The sequence below is a fragment of the Poecilia latipinna genome, unplaced genomic scaffold (genome assembly GCF_001443285.1).
Source record: "Poecilia latipinna isolate Pla-1442-1.1 unplaced genomic scaffold, P_latipinna-1.0 Scaffold88, whole genome shotgun sequence".
Taxonomy (NCBI): domain Eukaryota; kingdom Metazoa; phylum Chordata; class Actinopteri; order Cyprinodontiformes; family Poeciliidae; genus Poecilia; species Poecilia latipinna.
In genome coordinates, this window is record NW_015112704.1 from 33,972 (window position 1) to 52,902 (window position 18,931).

Genomic DNA, 18,931 nt, shown 5'->3' on the forward strand with positions numbered 1-18,931 from the left:
TGGGAATTCTTTTCCAAAGTGGAAGAACCTGATGAGTGGAAAAATATTGAGAAATGCCGTGTAAAGCTGATTTATGCAATTGAACTTTGATAAAACTGAAAATATTATATTTAAATAATGAAAGGGAAGAAATGTTTGACCACAGCTGTAAATGAGTAACAAAAGGTGTGGTTAGCATGACTTTTGCTATGCTAACCACACAACATCAGTAATGGATGAGAGTTGACTATTTTTAAAACAAACTCCATCCAATTTAAATGTAATATTTGTTAAAGGGGCAGTATTGTGTGTTTTCCATTTTATATCACAATCAAGTAACTATGTTAACTCCAGTTGTTATAAAAAAAATGCAAATATCAAATATGACTTAAAAGAAATTTGACTTTGTAATTTAACACCTTGAAATTGGGCCTCTATCTCTTTAAGAAGCTCCTGTACTTTCTGAAACTCTGCCTTCAGGAAGTTCTCACAACATGGCTACTCTATTAACCCTTTAACAAAATTTTTACCAGTGTTCCACTGCGAAGTATCTCCTATAATGAGCTCAGCAGATGTTCAGTTTCACCAGGTGTTTGCTAATTTCGTATGGCTAGTCTGAAGGAGCTGAGTGGAGTCGGTGTGGGGGAGGCTCCTTGGTGAGGCAGAAACTCGGAAGCTTTTCATTTTTACTTTAAATTTTTATTTTTATCTTGTGTTTATCTGTCTGGATAACTATTCCTGGAGGAGGAGCTGGGTCCGAAGGCGGACGTAGGTCCACCAAGGTGTTTTGTACAGCTAAAAGGTTGCCATGGAGATTAAAGGATTACTCAAACATGTATCAAAGAATGAAGGTAAAACTTCCAAGTATGCTTTTGATGAGGGAATAACATGGTGTAAAATTGAAAAAAGTTGATTTTACATACTGTCCCGTTTTAAAATACAACTAAAAATCACATAAATTACCAATTAGCAGAAAATGAAACTTTTAACCATTATATAATAGGAGGCTACTTCCGCCTTTCAGTTTCCCCTTTGTCTCCTTCATCTTATCGCCTCAAACTGTACTTTTTGTTGCCTTGACAACACATATGGAGTACCAGTCGTGCAACAAGGGATTATTCCCACTTGTGGTGAAATCTAACTAGACAGAGTCGGCAACCAAACCTGCCAGACGAGATGAGAAAAAATAGAAACCTGCCTGAATATGGTCTTACGTGGCTGTTTCCCCCCTTTGAGGTTTACTTTCACTTTCCATCTTCTGTCAAAGCAGAACGATTTCATCAGCTGAGCCTTGTTCTGAAGGGTAATGTACACAGTTTGTGATGTTTTTCTACTGTCCTAACCAGCTTTCAGTCATATAAGTTTAGCTACGACACAGAAAGGACGAGGTTTCTGTGTCATTTAAGCTATTTTATCTGTTAGCTTAGTCAGGCAACATATGCTCCTCACACTCGAGTGAATCAGCTTGAAGGTGTATTTCCGTAAAAGATCCTTGTATCTCAGCGGGAATTAACAAGTAATGTCTACCAAGGTATTAAACAGAAATATGTGGATTCATAAACGCATATCCACCATCGTTGATGGAAAACAGGCACACATGTCCCAACACATTGCGTTCTGGGATTTCTTTAGGCTGTTACTCTGGTTGCTGTGGTAATGGAGCTGACAGACTGTTACTATAGTAACAGTCTTACTATAGTCAGAGAGAGATGCAGATTGACGGACGAGCAACAATAAGTTTTGTAGTCGGAAGATCTGCTGACGGGTTGCAGGACGGGTGGAAGTACTCGTACTTCTTTAATTTCATATCTGGGATTTCAACACATTTCCTGTGAGACGGGAGTCTGACTTTTCTGGCATATTTGTGAAAATTTTGACATCATAGTACTAAGGACTATTTTTCTTGTACGTGAATTTAATTTACAAAAAATTTCTGGTGAAAATCTACTCCTCCTTGGCTGTATTATTTACTTTTTTTTTTACACTCTTTTTTTTCTAAAATGACTTTTTAGAAAAAAGCCTATCATTATGTTGAAAACTATCAAGCCACCTAGGAGACATGGGAGATTTTTTTTTCTTTTGTGTTACTTTGCAAAAGTGTTTAATTCCCTTGCAATAAATTCTCATGCACCCTGGTGTTACCCTATTTTGTTTACAGTCACAGTAATAAAATTGTCAGTTTATAATTGACACCTTTAAAGATCTTGAGTAAAAATGCGTTTACACATTCTTAACCCTTTGGTGCAGGAAACCAATTGAAAATGGATCTATTATTTGTTTTATAAAATCTTCCAGTGCAGATGGGTTAGATGAAAACTGCCCTTAATTAACCATTCAGACTAATCAAAACTGTCAAATGGCAAATTACCATTTGAAAATAACTCAAATAGTCCATATAGTTTCAATATACCATCCGTCCATGGTGGACCCCTCCTCTCACACAATGGCCACCAAGTCATGAGTCTGATGCTTTAACCACTTCATGGAAATGTTGCTTCATCACTATATGTCTGCAGCCTCATGTTTTCTCCTTTGTTTTTCCTCAGATGAAGGCAGAAGGTATGTGAACTAGTGTAAACTGAGCAGCATGGATCAGTGTGAGAACAGAATTGCTCCCTCTAAAACCAATCTGAGTGGAGAACATGAAAACCAGAGGTGAGATCACCATCTCTACCTGTCCAGGACTTTTCTCCATTTTAAATCAGTCAGATCACTCAACCGTCTTCATGTACAGGAAACTACTAGAAGCAGAATCTGGACCTGAGGCTGAACCCAGCTGTGTGTCCCTTCAAAGTGATGCTTCTAAGGACCTTGGAATCACTTTCAGATCTGATCCCCCATCAGCTACAAAGAGGTAACATACCGTACATCTAAATGCCTTGTAAACCTGTTGTAGACAATTATCACTAGTTTGCCTTCAAGCACTTGCAGTTTCAATGGAGCCATGATGGTGTGTGTATTAAGTATTGTATCGAAAATACTTTGTTACCTTTTAACTATGCTTAAGGATGTATTTTATTTTATGTGTTTGGCAGTCGGGTAGGTAGGAGCATCAACTCAGATGGGACTCTGTAGAAGCTTGTTGGTCAGGAGGATTTGAATGCAACTGTTCACATTAAAGGTTCAAAATGAGGATAGATGTGGGCAGGGATTCCTGTCAACATAGCAACCAGTGGGAGCTGTGCGGGTCATAAACACAGAAAGTCATATCATATTAGTGGGAGGTACTTCAGAGTTCTTCAGGATAAACTCCTGATAAACTAATGTGGAACAAAGTCTTGCCGGTTCTGTCGAGGAGTTTTTACCAGGGGGTTTGAAAGAGTTAGCAGAGACTGTTGATAAATCTGGAACTTATGCCTCTCCTCCACCAAATTATTGTACAGTGGATGGCACATGGTGTGTATGGGTGTGATCACACCAGCCCTGCTCAGTCTGCTTTAATGGAACTGTAGTTTGTTTCTCTAGAAAGTCCGGTTCATTTTCTGTCTAATGCGGACCACAAAAAGCAAACTCTAGTCCTCCTAGACCTCTGCCTGGGTTTGTTTGAAGTGAACTCTGGTGTGGTTTGAATGCATATGAAGTGGACTACAGTGCAGGGCATTCTGGGGAAATACAACCAAAACAAACATAAGTGAACTCCTACAACTGCTAAAATCTGATGCTACTTCATTTTGTTTCCATTTGGTGAAGGAGGAAGTCTTGCTCAGTGTCTTCTTCAGGGGTTTTCGTGTCGTTTCCATCAGCGTTTCCCAGTGATCCGTCTTCCCAGAAGCATCGGACAGAGTTGGACTCCATATTTATGGTCTGTAGATGTACAACTACTACTTTTCCATTGGCTTTTCCACAGTCTTCTACATGCATCACTTTGTAGATCAGAGGACTGTCGGTCTGTCCAACATGGACATGATGTTTGACTCCATGACTCCAGTCTGATAGGTCCTTCACTAATATTCTGTTCCAGCTGCTGGAGAACAACATTGTCACTTTTGTGAAACATGAGCTGAGGAAGATGCACAAAGTCCTGAGTCAACATAAACCACCATCATTGGAGACAGAAAATGAGGATGTAATGGAAGAGGCATTTGAAAAGGAGATGAGAAACAGCAAAGAGGCATTTGAGAAGATCACACTGAACTTCCTGAGAAGGATGAAGCAGGAGGAGCTGGCTGACCGTCTACAGAGCAGTAAGAGGATTGCTTTGCAAATTTTACCTGACCAGTAAACTTTGTGAACTCTGATGTCCCAATTACAGAAATTTTTAAATTAGAAATCTTTAGGACAGTTGAAATTATGAGATGTGCTGTGTGTTGTTTGCTTTAGGAACACCTGCAGGAGCTGGTTCTAAACTTAAGTCTAGTCTGAAGAAGAAGTTCCAGTCTGTGTTTGAGGGGATTCCTAAAGCCGGAAGTCCAACCCTTCTGAACCAGATCTACACAGAGCTCTACATCACAGAGGGAGGGACTGGAGAGGTCAATGATGAACATGAGGTCAGACAGATTGAAGCAGCATCCAGGAAACCACACAGACCAGAAACAACAATCAGACAAGAAGACATCTTTAAAGTCCCACCTGGAAGAGATCAACCAATCAGAACAGTGATGACAAAGGGAGTGGCTGGCATTGGGAAAACAGTCTTAACACAGAAGTTCACTCTGGACTGGGCTGAAGACAAAGCCCACCAGAACATCCACTTCATATTTCCATTCACCTTCAGAGAGCTGAATGTGCTGAGAGAGAAAAAGTTCAGCTTGGTGGAACTTGTTCATCACTTCTTTACTGAAACCAAAGGAATCTGCAGCTTTGAACACTTCCAGGTTCTGTTCATCTTTGATGGCCTGGATGAGAGTCGACTTCCTCTGGACTTCCACAACAAGGAGATCCTGACTGATGCTACAGAGTCCAGCTCAGTGGATGTTCTGCTGACAAACCTCATCAGGGGGAAACTGCTTCCCTCTGCTCTCCTCTGGATAACCACACGACCTGCAGCAGCCAATCAGATCCCTCCTCAGTGTGTTGGCATGGTGACAGAGGTCAGAGGGTTCAATGACCCCCAGAAGGAGGAGTACTTCAGGAAGAGATTCAGAGACAAGATTCAAATCAAGATGATCATCTCCCACATGAAGACATCACGAAGCCTCCACATCATGTGTCACATCCCCGTCTTCTGCTGGATCACTGCTAAAGTTCTGGAGGATGTGATGGAGACCAGAGAGGGAGGAGAGCTGCCCAGCACCCTGACTGAGATGTACATCCACTTTCTGGTGGTTCAGACCAAACTGAAGAAGGTTAAGTATGATGGAGGAGCTGAAACAGATCCACACTGGAGTCCAGAGAGCAGGAAGATGGTCGAGTCTCTGGGAAAACTGGCTTTTGATCAGCTGCAGAAAGGAAACCTGACCTTCTATGAATCAGACCTGACAGAGTGTGGCATCGATATCAGAGCAGACTCAGTGTACTCAGGAGTGTTAACACAGATCTTTAGAGAGGAGAGAGGGCTGTACCAGGACAAGATGTTCTGCTTCGTCCATCTGAGTGTTCAGGAGTTTCTGGCTGCTCTTCATGTCCATCTGACCTTCATCAACTCTGGAGTCAACCTGATGCAAATAGATCAACCAACCTCAGATAAATTTACAACAAAAACAAAGGAACCCAAATCACTCCATGAGAATGCCGTTGACAAGGCCTTAGGTAGTACAAATGGACACCTAGATTTGTTCCTTCGCTTCTTTTTGGGTCTTTCACTGCAAAGCAACCAGAGTCTCCTGCTTGACCTGTTTACTCAGACAAAAAGCAGCACAGAAACCAGATGTAAAACAGTTCAGTACATCAAGGAGAAGATCAGTGAGAATGTCTCTGCAGAGAAAAGCATCAATCTGTTCCACTGTCTGAATGAATTGAATGATCGTTCTCTAGTGGAGGAGATCCAACAGTCTCTGAGTTCAGGAAGTCTCTCCAAAGATGAACTGTCTCCATCTCAGTGGTCAGCTCTGGCTTACATCCTTCTATCATCAGGACAAGATCTGGATGAGTTCGACTTGAAGAAGTACTCCGCCTCGCAAGAGGCTTTCCTAAGGCTGCTGCCAGTCATCAAAATCTCAAGCAAAGCTTTGTAAATAATCAAACTTTCCTTAAAACACATTTCTTTATTTTTTACATAAAAAAAAAAAAACATTTACCAGCCTTGTTTTTGTTACTGCAGACTGAGTGTCTGTGACCTCTCAGTAAGAAGCTGTGCAGCGTTGTCTACAGTCCTCCGCGCTACGTTGTCCTGCCTGAGAGAGTTGGACCTGAGTAACAACAACCTGCAGGATGAGGGAGTAAAACTTGTCGCTGCTGGACTGAAGACTCCTACCTGCAAACTCCAAATTTTGAGGTAAGGACTAGTACATTTTCAAATTTAAAATTTAATGAATTAATTGATTGTTAAATTTGAACAGCATATATTAACCACAGAAGAAGATATGTACTATACCAGGTTAAAGCTATAAATGCTAATTGGCATCTGCAGTCCCCAAAACATCCAGTATTATAAAATCATATAAAATAAATATTTTATGTCTGTTTGCATTTTACAGATGTAGATTTATTCAGCATCTTGGTCAACTTATGTTTTTATTTTTTTGCTTGCTAGTCTGAAGGGAGAATCTCACTTTAGGTTTCCTATAAGCTACACAGAGAGCAAAACACAAATATATGGAATGTAAAAACAAGACAAAACAAGCTTGTTGTTTACTCAGTAAACATATTTCTAATATTTCTATTGACTGGAAATTGACTCCAGGTGTCAGCCTCAACCCCAGTAATCCACATATTGGGTACAAAATATAAAAAGAACATAAATGAAGTTATGTGTAATGAAATTGAAATAAGCAGCAGAAAAAGGCAGAGAGCCATATTATCATTTTTTTCAGTATTTAGAAGGAATTCCTGCTGCTATGTGCAAATCAATATCTGGTTTTATGTGAACTGACAATTTATATAAGGGTTACTCATAACAGGTAGAATCCAAAGAGACAAACACAACTTTATCCAACTTAATCATGGTTATCATATGGTATACACTGAAGGTTATCTGGCTGCCTGGTCACAGAGGAAGGCTGTTTGGTTCTGGCTGCAGCTCTGACCTTTAACCCCTCCCACTTGAGAGAGCTGGACCTGAGCTACAATCATCCAGGAAACACAGGAGTTGAGGTCCTCTCTGCTCACCTGGAGGATCCTGGTTGCACACTTGAAAATCTCAGGTACAGAAAGTGTGTTTTTTTTTTATCCTTTTGTCTAAAACAGTTTGCAGCAAAGTAGGTACCAACAACCACATCAAAGTGCTTGGAATCTTATGCATTCCCAATCCTGACAAGTCACTGATTACTGTCACTGTTTGTCTAGTAGTTTACACATCAACTCAAAGTTCTCTGCTTGTTCAACGGATGTTTGGTTTTGTTCTTTTTTGTAAAGTAATAGTGTTCCACTTCATCAGCAACAAGTGATACACTTTTAAGTACAGAATCATATTTTTCTCCAGTAGCATTTCAAAGGTTTCCTGAAAGAAAGGCTGGATGAAGGTAGAGAAGAGGCAAAATATAAAGAAGGAAAATCTGGTAGTTTGTGTTTTCAGTATTGTTTCCTGTGTTCTTACTTTATGTGAGATTCAGATGGTAAAAAGGTATTGAGTATCCCAGAGTGTTGAAGTGTTTAATTACCTGTTAGTTTGAACTTTTTTTACCTGCTACATTCAGCTGAAATTATTCCGTTTTTACTCGGGTGCAACAAAGCAAATTTGTTTTTCTTTTTTACAGTCATAGTTTTATAATACAATACTAGATGTCTTAGTCCCTGCTTCCATTTATTTGTCTTAATATTCAACTGATGGCTGAACATGTTATCTCTTGTCCTTTCAGGGTGGAGCCTGCTGGAGTCCAGTGGTTGACCCCGGGTCTGAGGAAGTGTAAGTCCTTTTTTTTTTTTTTTTTTAATCTAATTCATGATAACAAACCTGCTCAGATTTAGAAATCAGGAAAAAATAAATGAGGAAAAATCCTGAACAGAATCTGGATTGTTTGCTGTCTCCATCAGACTCCTGTCAGCTCTCCATCGACACAAACACAGTGAGCAGAAAGATGAGAATCTCTGGCGATGGAAGGAAAGTGACGCATGTGGCGGAAGACGAGCTGTACCCCGATCACCCAGACAGATTTGATGTTCCACCTCAGTTTTTGTGTCGCGATGGCCTGTCTGGTCGTGGCTACTGGGAAGTGGAGTGGGGGGGACAGGCTCTCCTAGCGGTCAGCTACAAAAAGATTGAAAGGAAAGGAAACACTCACAACTGTCTGTTTGCCTGGAATGATCATTCCTGGAGTCTGAGGTGTTCTGACAATGGAGTATTTTCTGTCCTTCAAAATAAAGCTGAAACGACAGTTTCAGCGTCGTCGTCCTCCGTCTCTAACAGAGTAGCGGTGTACGTAGACTGTCCTGCTGGTACTCTGTCCTTCTACAGAGTCTCCTCTGGCTCCCTGGTCCACCTCCACACCTTCAACACCACATTCACTGAACCTCTCTATCCTGGGTTTGGCTTTGGGTTGTTGTACACTTCAGGTTCCTGGATTTCCCTTTGTCCGACAGAATAGACTGCTAACCAGCAGGCTCAACTAACTCACTCATTCGGTGGTTGCCTAGCAGTAACCTGTTGAATAATTTGCACAGCAGCAGTTTCAGGTTTCTCCACTGTTCCTCATAGAAAAAAACAGAGAAAACTGTGGATAAAACTGGAAATGTCAGGCCACCAGTTTGGCATAATTTCAAATAAAAAACATATCAATAATCTACGTCGACGGACATAAAGCGTTTACATTGTGATGTCTTTCAGCCAAATCGTCCAGATTTACTGCAGTTGGTAGCACTGCTGGTTCTCTGTATTCAAATCCCCAAAGGGAAGCAAAAAAAACATTGATTTTTCTTTTTGAATCAATATTTTGGTTCCTCGTCTAAAACAAAATATCAAGTTTCCTGATATCTCACTGCTACATTGTTTTTTTGGGTTTTTTTTCTTTACACCCTCTGGTTGAAGTCGTTGGCTTGTTCAGGATCACAGAAAATTCTCATGATTCTAAGATAATATTTTCTGTTTTCAGACCATTTGTTCTGGTATAAACCAATAGATAAACCAGTTTGCTTTAACTAGGAAGTCAGTTTGTGTCCAACTCTAAAGTTGACCTCATTTAAATTAATTTTAGATCTTCTCTTACTGGTTAATATCCTGATATTCCATTCATTTGCTTATGTGGATTTCTTTGGATTTATTAAGAAACATAGTTGAGCTTACAGCTATTTTTTATTTATGTTCTGTCAAAGTTTTGTTTTCTGTGACATTTAGTCTTTATTTTTGGTACACTTTCTAAAAATATTTTTTCTAAAGTATATTTTAAATTCTATTTAAATATCTTGCTAAAATTATACTCTGGATAATCTTTTTAAAAATACTCTGCATGTATTTGTAATAATGTATATTTTAAATGTGCATTTTAAAAATATAAACAATACTTTTCTGAAGTTGTACTTTTGATAGTATTTTTAAATAGTTTCTCTGTGAATTTTAGTAAATCTTACTAAACCCCTTCCCTTTTTATCACAGAGGGAGGTTCCTGTGCTAAATGTTAGCACAAGATGGCGATATTTCCCATATTCTCCAATCAAAATCCAGACAGGTATAATCCTGGATCACTGTAAAACAGCTCACATTCAACCATTACACATTCAGTAGCCTTCTTCTGATCCTGGTAGTAGACCAGCCTACAGCTGTATTATCATTAAGTCCACAAAATGCAGATAAGATTGTATTCCCTGACTCCTCCTGACCAGGAGGGCCAGCAGGAGTGAATACCTCAATCTCCTGGATTTCCTTAGACAGAAACTTCAGAAATAATGAACTGAACTTGGCTGCATTGCTTAGACACTAGGATCAGCTGGAATGTAAATTACTGGATTGACTGGGTTTTTTTTCTGTTTTTTTTTTGTTTGTTTGTTTGTTTGTTTGTTTGTTTGTTTGTTTTTGTAAAGTACCTTGAGATGACATATTGTGAGCTGTCATTGTATAAATAAACTGAAATGAATAAAGTTTTGGACAGCGATATGCCCTGGTTTGAAAACAAGAAACCACATTCCACATTCAGCCTTTAGAGCTCACATTTTTTGCTTGAGTGTAATCTACCGCATTTATTTCCAGTATTTATTAGAATGTATTTCAGAATGGAACTTAAATTTTCAGCGGCTGGATTGACAAACTAAGACACAAATCTTTAACTTGTGGTAAAATTACTTGTATTTGAGTATTTCTGGTATAGTCATATCTGCATATCCATTTCATAATAAATTGGCAAACGTATTCTGCTTACCTTGATTTGGACTTCAAAAAGTCTATAACCTTCTCTCCTTTTTCTAAATCTGTGAGATTATGATCATAAAAAATCTTTCATTTTAAACCTTTTTAAGTATCTTTATAATAATATGCACAGAGCTGAATTGTTTGTTCTTTCCTTCAGATTTCTGCAGTCTCACCTGTGACTCAAACACAGTTCACAGAAACCTGAATCTATCTGATAACGGCAGAAAGGTGACCCGTGTGAGCATGGCTCAGTCATACCCGGATAATTTTTGTGTACATTTCGTTCTCAGAATCATTTTATATTTCACTTTTGTCTCCAATTCATCCCTAAAGTTAAAAACAGTTGCCTCCTTGTGGTAATAAGATGAAGTAAATACAGTCTGTAAAGTAAAAAAAAGAAACAAACTATTTATTTTTGATGACACTTTAAACAATGTTGAATATAACATAAATCTATGTATTAATCTATATTATTTATTTTTGATATTTTTAATTAATTTAGAAGCAGATATCTGGAATATTGATGTTTATTTAGTTTTTACCATTAGGTGGCAGCACGCAGTAAGAATCCGCCTGTTTCTTTTACTAAAAGAAGAATCATAAGGAATACCGAAGGACAAGAGGACTCACTCTGGTGCTTCTTTTTGTGGACAAACGTGAAATCACGCGAAATGTTCGTGTACTTAATTTCATTTCATAGTGAACTGCAAATACGTGTATTAATTTAAGTAAAATATTGAATAAAAAAATAATAACATCTCTGTTGCATTAATTGCATAAAACGACCGAGTGATCAGTCTTCAAACGAGCTAGACGATCTCTGCTCTTCTCGCTTCTCCGTGTTTGTGTCGCTTGAAGATGTTTCTAAGGAAGGTTGTTCAGTCGGGCTTTTCTGGATTTAGAAATGTCTCTGGACGAGGTGGACAGGTGTTGTCTGCAGCTGCTGCCAGGTGAAACACGTCACTTCCTTTCTCACTCACTACCAGGCATACCTAAAACAAAGTATCTGCTATGTGGGGGGGAGGGAATCACAGTTTTTCACGTAAAAATATATCTTGTGTTTTACTGCTGTCATATTTCACGCCACACTGTGGCAAAAGTGTCAAACACTATTTAATTCAGTTGTGTCATAAATAGGTCACAATAACCTTTGACACACTTCGTTCATAGTTAGCTGTGACGTCAGTTGATGTTATCAGTGCCTTAAAACTTTATTTCTAAGTTTACAAATACAAAATTAAGTGTATTTTCTTAAAAGAGTTAGCACAAAGCGGGGAAAGGAAAATATGGAGAATTTTTCTGCTTCAAAATGAAACTTTTTGAACCTTAAGCAAAAGTAGTAGTGGCAACATCATGCTGTGGGGAAACTTTTTCTTTCAACGGACTCCGTTCTGTGTCTTTGAACAGGAAGCAGTACTCTCAGGCCCAGCAGCAGGGGTCAACGGTTGCGTCCATCCGACCTGAGACGTCCACCGCCAAAACCCTGATGGACATCGGGACACGGCGCATCTTCAATGAGGACCACGACATCTTCAGGCAAAGCGTCCGCCGCTTCTTCCAAGAGGAAGTGGTGCCACACCACAAGGAGTAGGTGGCTGCAGGAACCCAACATCAGCATGAGATGTTTTCCTCCCGTTGACTTCCTGTTTGTGCTCCCAGGTGGGAAAAGGCAGGTCAGGTGAGCCGGGAGTTGTGGGAGAAGGCTGGAGAGCAAGGCCTCCTGGGAGTGATGATCCCAGAGGAGCACGGTGGCATTGGAGGGGACACGTTTTCTGCTGCTATCACCTGGGAGGAGCAGTGAGTCCATACTTCCTACTCTGAATGGAGTAGTTGGAGTTTTGAAAATGCTGGAATTTTGCTGAATAAAGATGAATTTTTTTCTGCTGACCATCTGTCCTCAGAATGTACAGTAACTGCACCGGGCCGGGTTTCGCTCTACACTCAGACATCGTCATGCCGTACATCGTAAACTACGGCAGCAAGGAACAGATCGAACGCTTCATTCCCTCCATGACTGCTGGGAAACACATCGGCGCCATCGCCATGACGGAGCCGGGTGCAGGCAGGTGAGGACGCCAGTCCCACTTCCTTTATTATATCACAGATTGACCAGTGAGACACGGTGTTAACTGGTCGGTTTCCCCATGGCAGCGACCTCCAGGGAGTGCGGACATATGCCAAGAAGGACGGCAGTGACTGGATCCTCAACGGGAACAAGGTAAAGCCACTGCTGTTCCTCTGGAAGGCGCCATCGGCTTCAACCGCTTCCTTCCTCTCAGGTGTTCATCACCAACGGTTGGATGGCCGATGTGGTGGTGGTCGTCACGGTGACCAACCGTGAGGCGAAAACGGCGGCCCATGGCATCAGTCTGTTCCTGGTGGAGAACGGCATGAAGGGCTTCCAGAAAGGCCGGAAGCTGGAGAAGATCGGCCTGAAAGCACAGGTAGCACAGTTTTTACTTCATGTTGGAAAACGTCTCAACCTCAGGATGCTGAATTGGTCTGAATCTGTTTGAAAGGACACAGCGGAGCTGTTCTTTGAGGACGTGCGTCTCCCAGCCAGTGCTCTGCTGGGAGAACTCAACAAGGGTTTCTACTACCTGATGAATGAGCTGCCACAGGTCTGAAAACACACAAACACACACACACACACACACGTCCTCCTGAATCCTAACCCTCAGTGATGGATTTTGCTGCCAGGAGCGCCTGTTGATCGCTGACATGGCCATATCCAGCTGTGAGTTTATGTTCGAGGAGACCAGGAACTACGTTCTGCAGAGGAAAGCCTTTGGGAAGACCGTCGCTCACCTCCAGGTCTGTTTAATTCCCCCAACACACACCAGCAGGGGGCAGGGCTTAGCAACAAGAGAAAATAGAAATATTTTGGGGGCTTGTCCGGGATTTTTTTAAATTTTTTTAATTACTATCTCAACTATAAGAGGTTGTGTTGCCCCTCCAGTTAAACCCTGGAACATGAACCAGACTTTTATGGATATGTAATGTAATTATTGGCTCCCCTGGTGAAGATTCCTAAAATCCTTTAAATAAATTAGTCTTTTATTGCAGAATTCAAGTATATTCAGTCACAATACCATGCTGTCTGGCAAAGTTCCCTGGAACCTTGAAATAAAACTAGGCCCACAGCATCACAGATCCTACAGTGAGAATGAGGTGATTAATCTAAAGTACATAGCTCCAGCTAAAGTAGATCAAATATACAGAAGAGGACTTCAGTTTGGCTTTCCATGCTAATGTTGTCTACCTTCTTCCAAAGATTCTTTCTTTGTTCCAAATTCTTTAGTTCTTTCTAAAAGCAAGTCCTCTATCATGTTCAGACGGTGCAGCACAAGTTGGCGGAGCTGAAGTCGGAGATCTGCTTTGGTCGGGTTTTTGTAGATAACTGCTTGCAGCTCCTCTCGGAGCGCCGCCTGGACCCCACCACCGCCTCCATGGCCAAGTTCTGGTGAGAAACCTGTGCGATCAGCTGGCTACCAGCCGCTGACCTGCAGTTGACCGTCTGCTTGTCGCCTGCAGGGCGTCGGAGCTCCAGAATAAGGTGGCCACCCAGTGCCTGCAGCTCCATGGAGGCTGGGGCTACATGTGGGAGTACCCCATTGCTAAGTAAGTGGAGCAGTTTGGGAGTGGTGGGGGGCTGAGTGATGTCTGCTTCAGCCTGACTCTTTGTGTGTGTGTGTGTGTGTGTGTGTGTGTGTGTGTGTGTGTGTTTCAGGGCGTTTGTGGACTCCAGGGTTCAGCCCATCTTTGGAGGAACCAATGAGATCATGAAGGAGCTGATCGCACGTGGCATCATGAGCCAGAAATGAGACAGAAGGAACGTTTGATCCCTCAGCACCAAGAAAATTAGGGATATAGTTGAAGGAATGGTACCATAGTTGGACTATTTCATATCTGGGTGACGTAATTTAAATAATTTGTAATAAAAGTCTGATGATTTTAGATAATAAGCTAAAAGGTGAGATTTCTGTTAACTGATCTGTTATTTGCTTTGTGTCTCAGATTTGTCCCAATCTGAAATAAATATATGACGGTATCTGCATCTCGATCATTTGGTCCAACTTGTTAACAGGGTTTTTTTTTTTTTTTTTTTTTGCAGCATAGATTGGACTCAAATTGAAGTATCCTCCTGACAACCTTTGTCCTTCAGTGAAACTTGGTTTAAATTACTTTATAAAGTTGCAGTGTCTGCTCTCCGCCAGTAGGTAGCAGCAGTCCAGCGTGCTGACTGTCAGCAGCAAGAGAAATTAGTTTTCATTTGATTCTATCATGCCGGGATAAAGAGAAAACTGTTGCCTCTGAATTATAAATGCTTAAAAAACTTTATGCCTCATAAATCAACAAATCAACTCAGTTTCAAATTCTCCTGGACTGAAGTATTTTTTATACCTGCATGGTATTTTATGTTGAATTTCTTTCCGTTTTTTTCTTTGTATGAATCTATTTGCTGTTATTGCCTGACACTTTGCTGTTGCACAGAAATTTCACCATTGTTGGACAATAAACAATAAATTATATTTCTATCAATTCTATAATTAAAAACACGTATTTATTTTTTTGTTTTAGGGTCAGGAGGTAAACTTGCATTTTGACACCCACTCATCCTGGTGGTGACTTTGTAGCAGGAGCTGCAGACTGAGAGCATCCCCGCCACGCCTCACCTGCAGGACACTGTAGCTCCTCTGTTCTCCCCCTCCTTCCTCCGTCCTTACTTTTTCCTCCCCCTCCTCCTTCTTCTCTCCATCTTTCCTCAGCAACAGCCACACCCAGCACCCAGTTCTGCAGCCTGGGAGCTCCTCTGTTCGCAGTAGAGAAGGCTGAAACGGCCACATTCAGAGCTCTGCAGCACCCAGTCTGCATGCATTGATGCATGCATCTGTTGCACATCTGCTGCCAAGTGATGCTGCGCGAGTTTTAATCGGGATTCCCTCCTTGCGCGCCTATTGGAGACTTTACGGTAGCTGAATTTGCAAGAGGGCTGGCCCTGCGGGCCCTCAGCGCTCTCATTGTGACTGCAGCTCCACTCACACACACATAAGGGTATTAGTGTCAGAGCCGCTCAGCAGCTTAACCCTGCAGGTAAGGCACGAACCGCATTGTTTATGGTTTTTAATGAAAATGAAGACATTTTACTGGCGCAAACCTGCGGCTGTTGGGAGTTTGGCGCTTTTTAGCGCGGCGTTGTCTGGGTAATGGAAAAGTTTGTGAAGCAGCAGTGTGGAGTAATGTTGCTGCATTTGCGTCATGTGCCGCTATGTGGACTCATAATCAGATGTGATTTGTTAGTTCGCATCTCTAAATCTGTTTTCTGACTAACGCGGAGCTTTAAAATCTTTGAACTGGTTGTGATTCGGTGCCGCTGCTGCTGCCTCTTTTGTTCTGGTCCACGCCTGCAAGGTGCTGAAAGCCGCTGGCCGGTGTTGGATCTCCCTGCAACATGCAGCGTTCACTGCAGCAAATCAATTCGCTTTCTGTTGGGAAGAGAAGGGAATTTATCACGGGTAAATGAAAATGTGTTCATGTTTGAGCTCATGATCTAAAAAGGTGCTGCCAGCGGCCATCTGCACTGGCCCTGCCCAGGAATCTTACCTGCAGCAGGCAGGAGGCTGCATTGCTTCAGATGAACAGGCTGAAGGCATCATCCGTCATTTCTTCCGTTTTTAGGATTTATGTGCCTTGACCCTTTCTGGTGAAGAACCCAATGAACGGAGGAAAACTTAGCTCTTCATATCACCCTGAACCCACCGTCGCCATGGTGAAACATTGTGGTGGTGGTTTTATGCTGTGTTTTCAGCTATTCTTGCAGTAAAAGCTGGTTCTATATTGCGTTTGGTGCTGAATACACATAAAAAATAAACACTTTTATATAAAAATATATAAAGGTTTGAAAACCTTTTAGTAATTTCAGAAATATGAATTTTTAATTCAGCTGGAGTACCATCAAGACATAAATAAAAAACCATCTCCAGTGTCGTTTGCGTCAAGCTAACATTAGCACTACAGGACCGCTAGCTGCTACACAAAATTGTAAAAATTAATTCAAATTAATTTGACACTTACTAGGCAATGTCAGAAATGCAAACGTGTAAAAGAAAAATATCTGCGTCTTATCTATGTTTATGTACAGGCTAGCGTTAGCACAGCCCAGCTAGCTGTGGGGGGAAGTTAGAAAAATTGCTGTTTCAAACACTGTAAAGATTTCAACTAAAAAGATATTTGCTGTAGCATAATTATTGAGATTACACATAAAAAAAGCAACACTGGTGAAACTGAATCTGCTCTTTTTGTTCATGTGAAGCTAATTTTAACAGGATAGCATCGCTAGCTGCTACAGAAAATTGAAGAGGTGGTAGTTTAGTACCCCCATTTCTGACCAATTATTTTACTTCTTATGTGCTGGTTAGGACCAAAACAGAAATAAAAAGAAAATATAAGACATAAGATTTTTGTATTTGTTATTATGTCTCTAGAATATAACAAAATTTAAGTGACACCCTTAGGGATGAATAGATAAAGTCTTTATCAGTCATAGTTAAATCTCCTCATCTTAATAGTGTTGATCTCTAAGCTAGCATTAGCACTGTCTGGAACACAGCAAAACACTAAAAGAAGTCCAAAAAAGTTGATATTTAAACTTTTAATGAGAAAGCAAAAGCCTTATGTAAGCGTAATTTTAAAAAACAGATTTTTTTTCTTAACCTGCTGTTATTCTAGTTTATCTACTAACTAACATTGGTACTGCAGCACAGTAAGCTGCTGGAGGAAGTCCAGGTCAAGGCTAGCTAACTGAGTTAGCATAAAGGAGATGCTTCACTGTGCTAACAATTAGCTTTGTTTAAAGGAAAATTTTAGCTGCTTCATGCAGCAACGGTTCACAGCTTTCCCCTCCAGGACACGATCTAATGCAGATTAATTATTTAGTTTTAATCTGTGGGAAATATTTTAAGGGGGGGGGATTCTAAAATAAAAAAGAAATCAGATATGATTTATCGAACAACACTGTATGCAAAATGGGAAAGACATGCATTCATTAATACTAAGACAAGCTGCATGGCAGGAACTGGAAATGAACTCTGTATTCTTGACTACTTTCCCCATGTAACAGAGATTAAATGTTTCTTAACCAAATGGAAGCTGAGTAAGGTCATTAGCTCAGCAGGCTACCTGTGTATCAAGTTTTAGCCACAGCCCTCCTCCCATCACGCCAGATTGGGCTGAGTCTAATCGCTAGTGGGAGTAATTGAAATGACCCTAATCAGCACCAGCAGGTTGAGTCCACCTCCTACCTCCAGGGGTTTCTGTGTGGATGTTATTGACCCGAACATGTCGATGTGACGCCTCATGTCAGCCGTGGAGAGCTCACATGCAGCGAAACTCAAGTTACTGGAGTTGCTGGTGGGTGGGTTTTGGTGGTGCAGTGTAAGGTCGTGTGTCGGTCTCCTGCTGCTCTGTCTTTCTGAGGCTCTTTGGGCCTCAGGTGCCTAATGGGAGGTGGCAGAACTGTGCTTCAAGAGGTGATTAAGTCCTGACTGAGAGACCATTTTAATCCAATATGGAGACGTCAGAGGAGCCAAACGGCACCCTGACCTGGATAACCCTCCACCTCTTTCACCTGCTTAAAGGGGATCTAAAGTTCACATTTTGCTCATTTTTATATTTCCATATGGGTTTCTACTGCTTCTGAAAAAAAAAAAAATCCAGCTGAGTTTTAGATTTTGGCAGTAACTTCATGTTTTTTTTGGTGTCTCGAAAAATGAGCCATTTCCAAAACCTCCGGAATGTAATGTCACATATTGGCAGGCGCTGATTTGTGATGTTGCCCGTTACCTAGCAACTCCAGTGAAGCCCAGAGTTTGAGCTTCACTGGAGTTTGGTCAGCTGGTTTTCCCGCTGTGTGTGCTGTACAACGGCTGCTGGAAAAGACAAGTGTTTTGTCGTCGACTTACCATCCAGAAACCACTTGCTGCATTCATGTCAGTTGTGCAGGAGGCTCCACTTTTGCTCTTCAAAGATGTTCAGACGTATAATTGCTCATGTTTGCAACCATTTTCACGTGCGAGTGTAAACGTTGAGTGGGGGGTTGGAGGGTGACCAGCAGCAGATTATTTGGATTTAAAGTGACAGGAGGCCACAAAACGGCTCAAAATAGGCAGAGTTGAGCAGACTGAATGTTTAAGATCAGCATCTCTAAACATAATCATAAACACATGAATATTGGTAATAAAACCGACTGATATTCAAGGTGAGACAAACCCTGAATGTGCCATGTCCTTATCTGGCATGAGGCTCCACCCTGTGACCTGCTGGCTTCCAGCACAGCCTCTCTAATCAGTCATCCACACTCTGGCTGCACCATGGCTGACTGGCGGCCACTTTCCCCAAACCAGCCCTGACAGCCGGCGTCACATTTCATTCCTCACGGATGATGACGCTGTCCGACAGAAAGGACTCACTTTCTTTCTCAATATTCTCCCAGGCATTCCTGATCTCGATGGAGTTTTTTTTTTTTTTTTTTTTTTTTTTTTACCTTTTTTGGATAATGGGAAAGCCCCCCCCGCGGCT

The 18,931-nt window shown here is 41.3% G+C and overlaps 2 protein-coding genes across 3 annotated transcripts in view; both read left to right on the top strand.

Moving 5' to 3' along the window:
• Positions 1–14,411, top strand: part of acadl (acyl-CoA dehydrogenase long chain) — a 40,477-nt gene extending 26,066 nt beyond the window's left edge. Inside the window, exons 1-11 of one of the 2 annotated variants that reach the window (XM_015023267.1) lie at positions 11,045–11,304; positions 11,762–11,941; positions 12,014–12,151; positions 12,256–12,420; positions 12,506–12,572; positions 12,634–12,798; positions 12,874–12,975; positions 13,055–13,168; positions 13,690–13,817; positions 13,889–13,975; positions 14,085–14,411. In XM_015023267.1, coding sequence (XP_014878753.1) covers positions 11,213–11,304; positions 11,762–11,941; positions 12,014–12,151; positions 12,256–12,420; positions 12,506–12,572; positions 12,634–12,798; positions 12,874–12,975; positions 13,055–13,168; positions 13,690–13,817; positions 13,889–13,975; positions 14,085–14,178 — 1,332 coding nt within the window. In that variant the 5' untranslated portion in view covers positions 11,045–11,212 and the 3' untranslated portion in view covers positions 14,179–14,411. Of the gene's footprint in view, positions 1–11,044; positions 11,305–11,761; positions 11,942–12,013; positions 12,152–12,255; positions 12,421–12,505; positions 12,573–12,633; positions 12,799–12,873; positions 12,976–13,054; positions 13,169–13,689; positions 13,818–13,888; positions 13,976–14,084 lie in introns of those variants that run through there. The other variant, XM_015023276.1, reaches the window with a different exon arrangement.
• Positions 1,216–9,961, top strand: LOC106940493 (protein NLRC3-like). Its single transcript, XM_015023255.1, has 10 exons — positions 1,216–1,282; positions 2,526–2,634; positions 2,714–2,833; positions 3,670–3,781; positions 3,941–4,163; positions 4,300–6,088; positions 6,179–6,352; positions 7,047–7,220; positions 7,875–7,921; positions 8,050–9,961. The coding sequence occupies exons 2-10, from the start codon at positions 2,567–2,569 to the stop codon at positions 8,598–8,600; spliced, it is 3,258 nt and encodes a 1,085-aa protein (XP_014878741.1). The 5' UTR covers positions 1,216–1,282; positions 2,526–2,566; the 3' UTR covers positions 8,601–9,961.
• Positions 14,412–18,931: the final 4,520 nt, after the last annotated feature.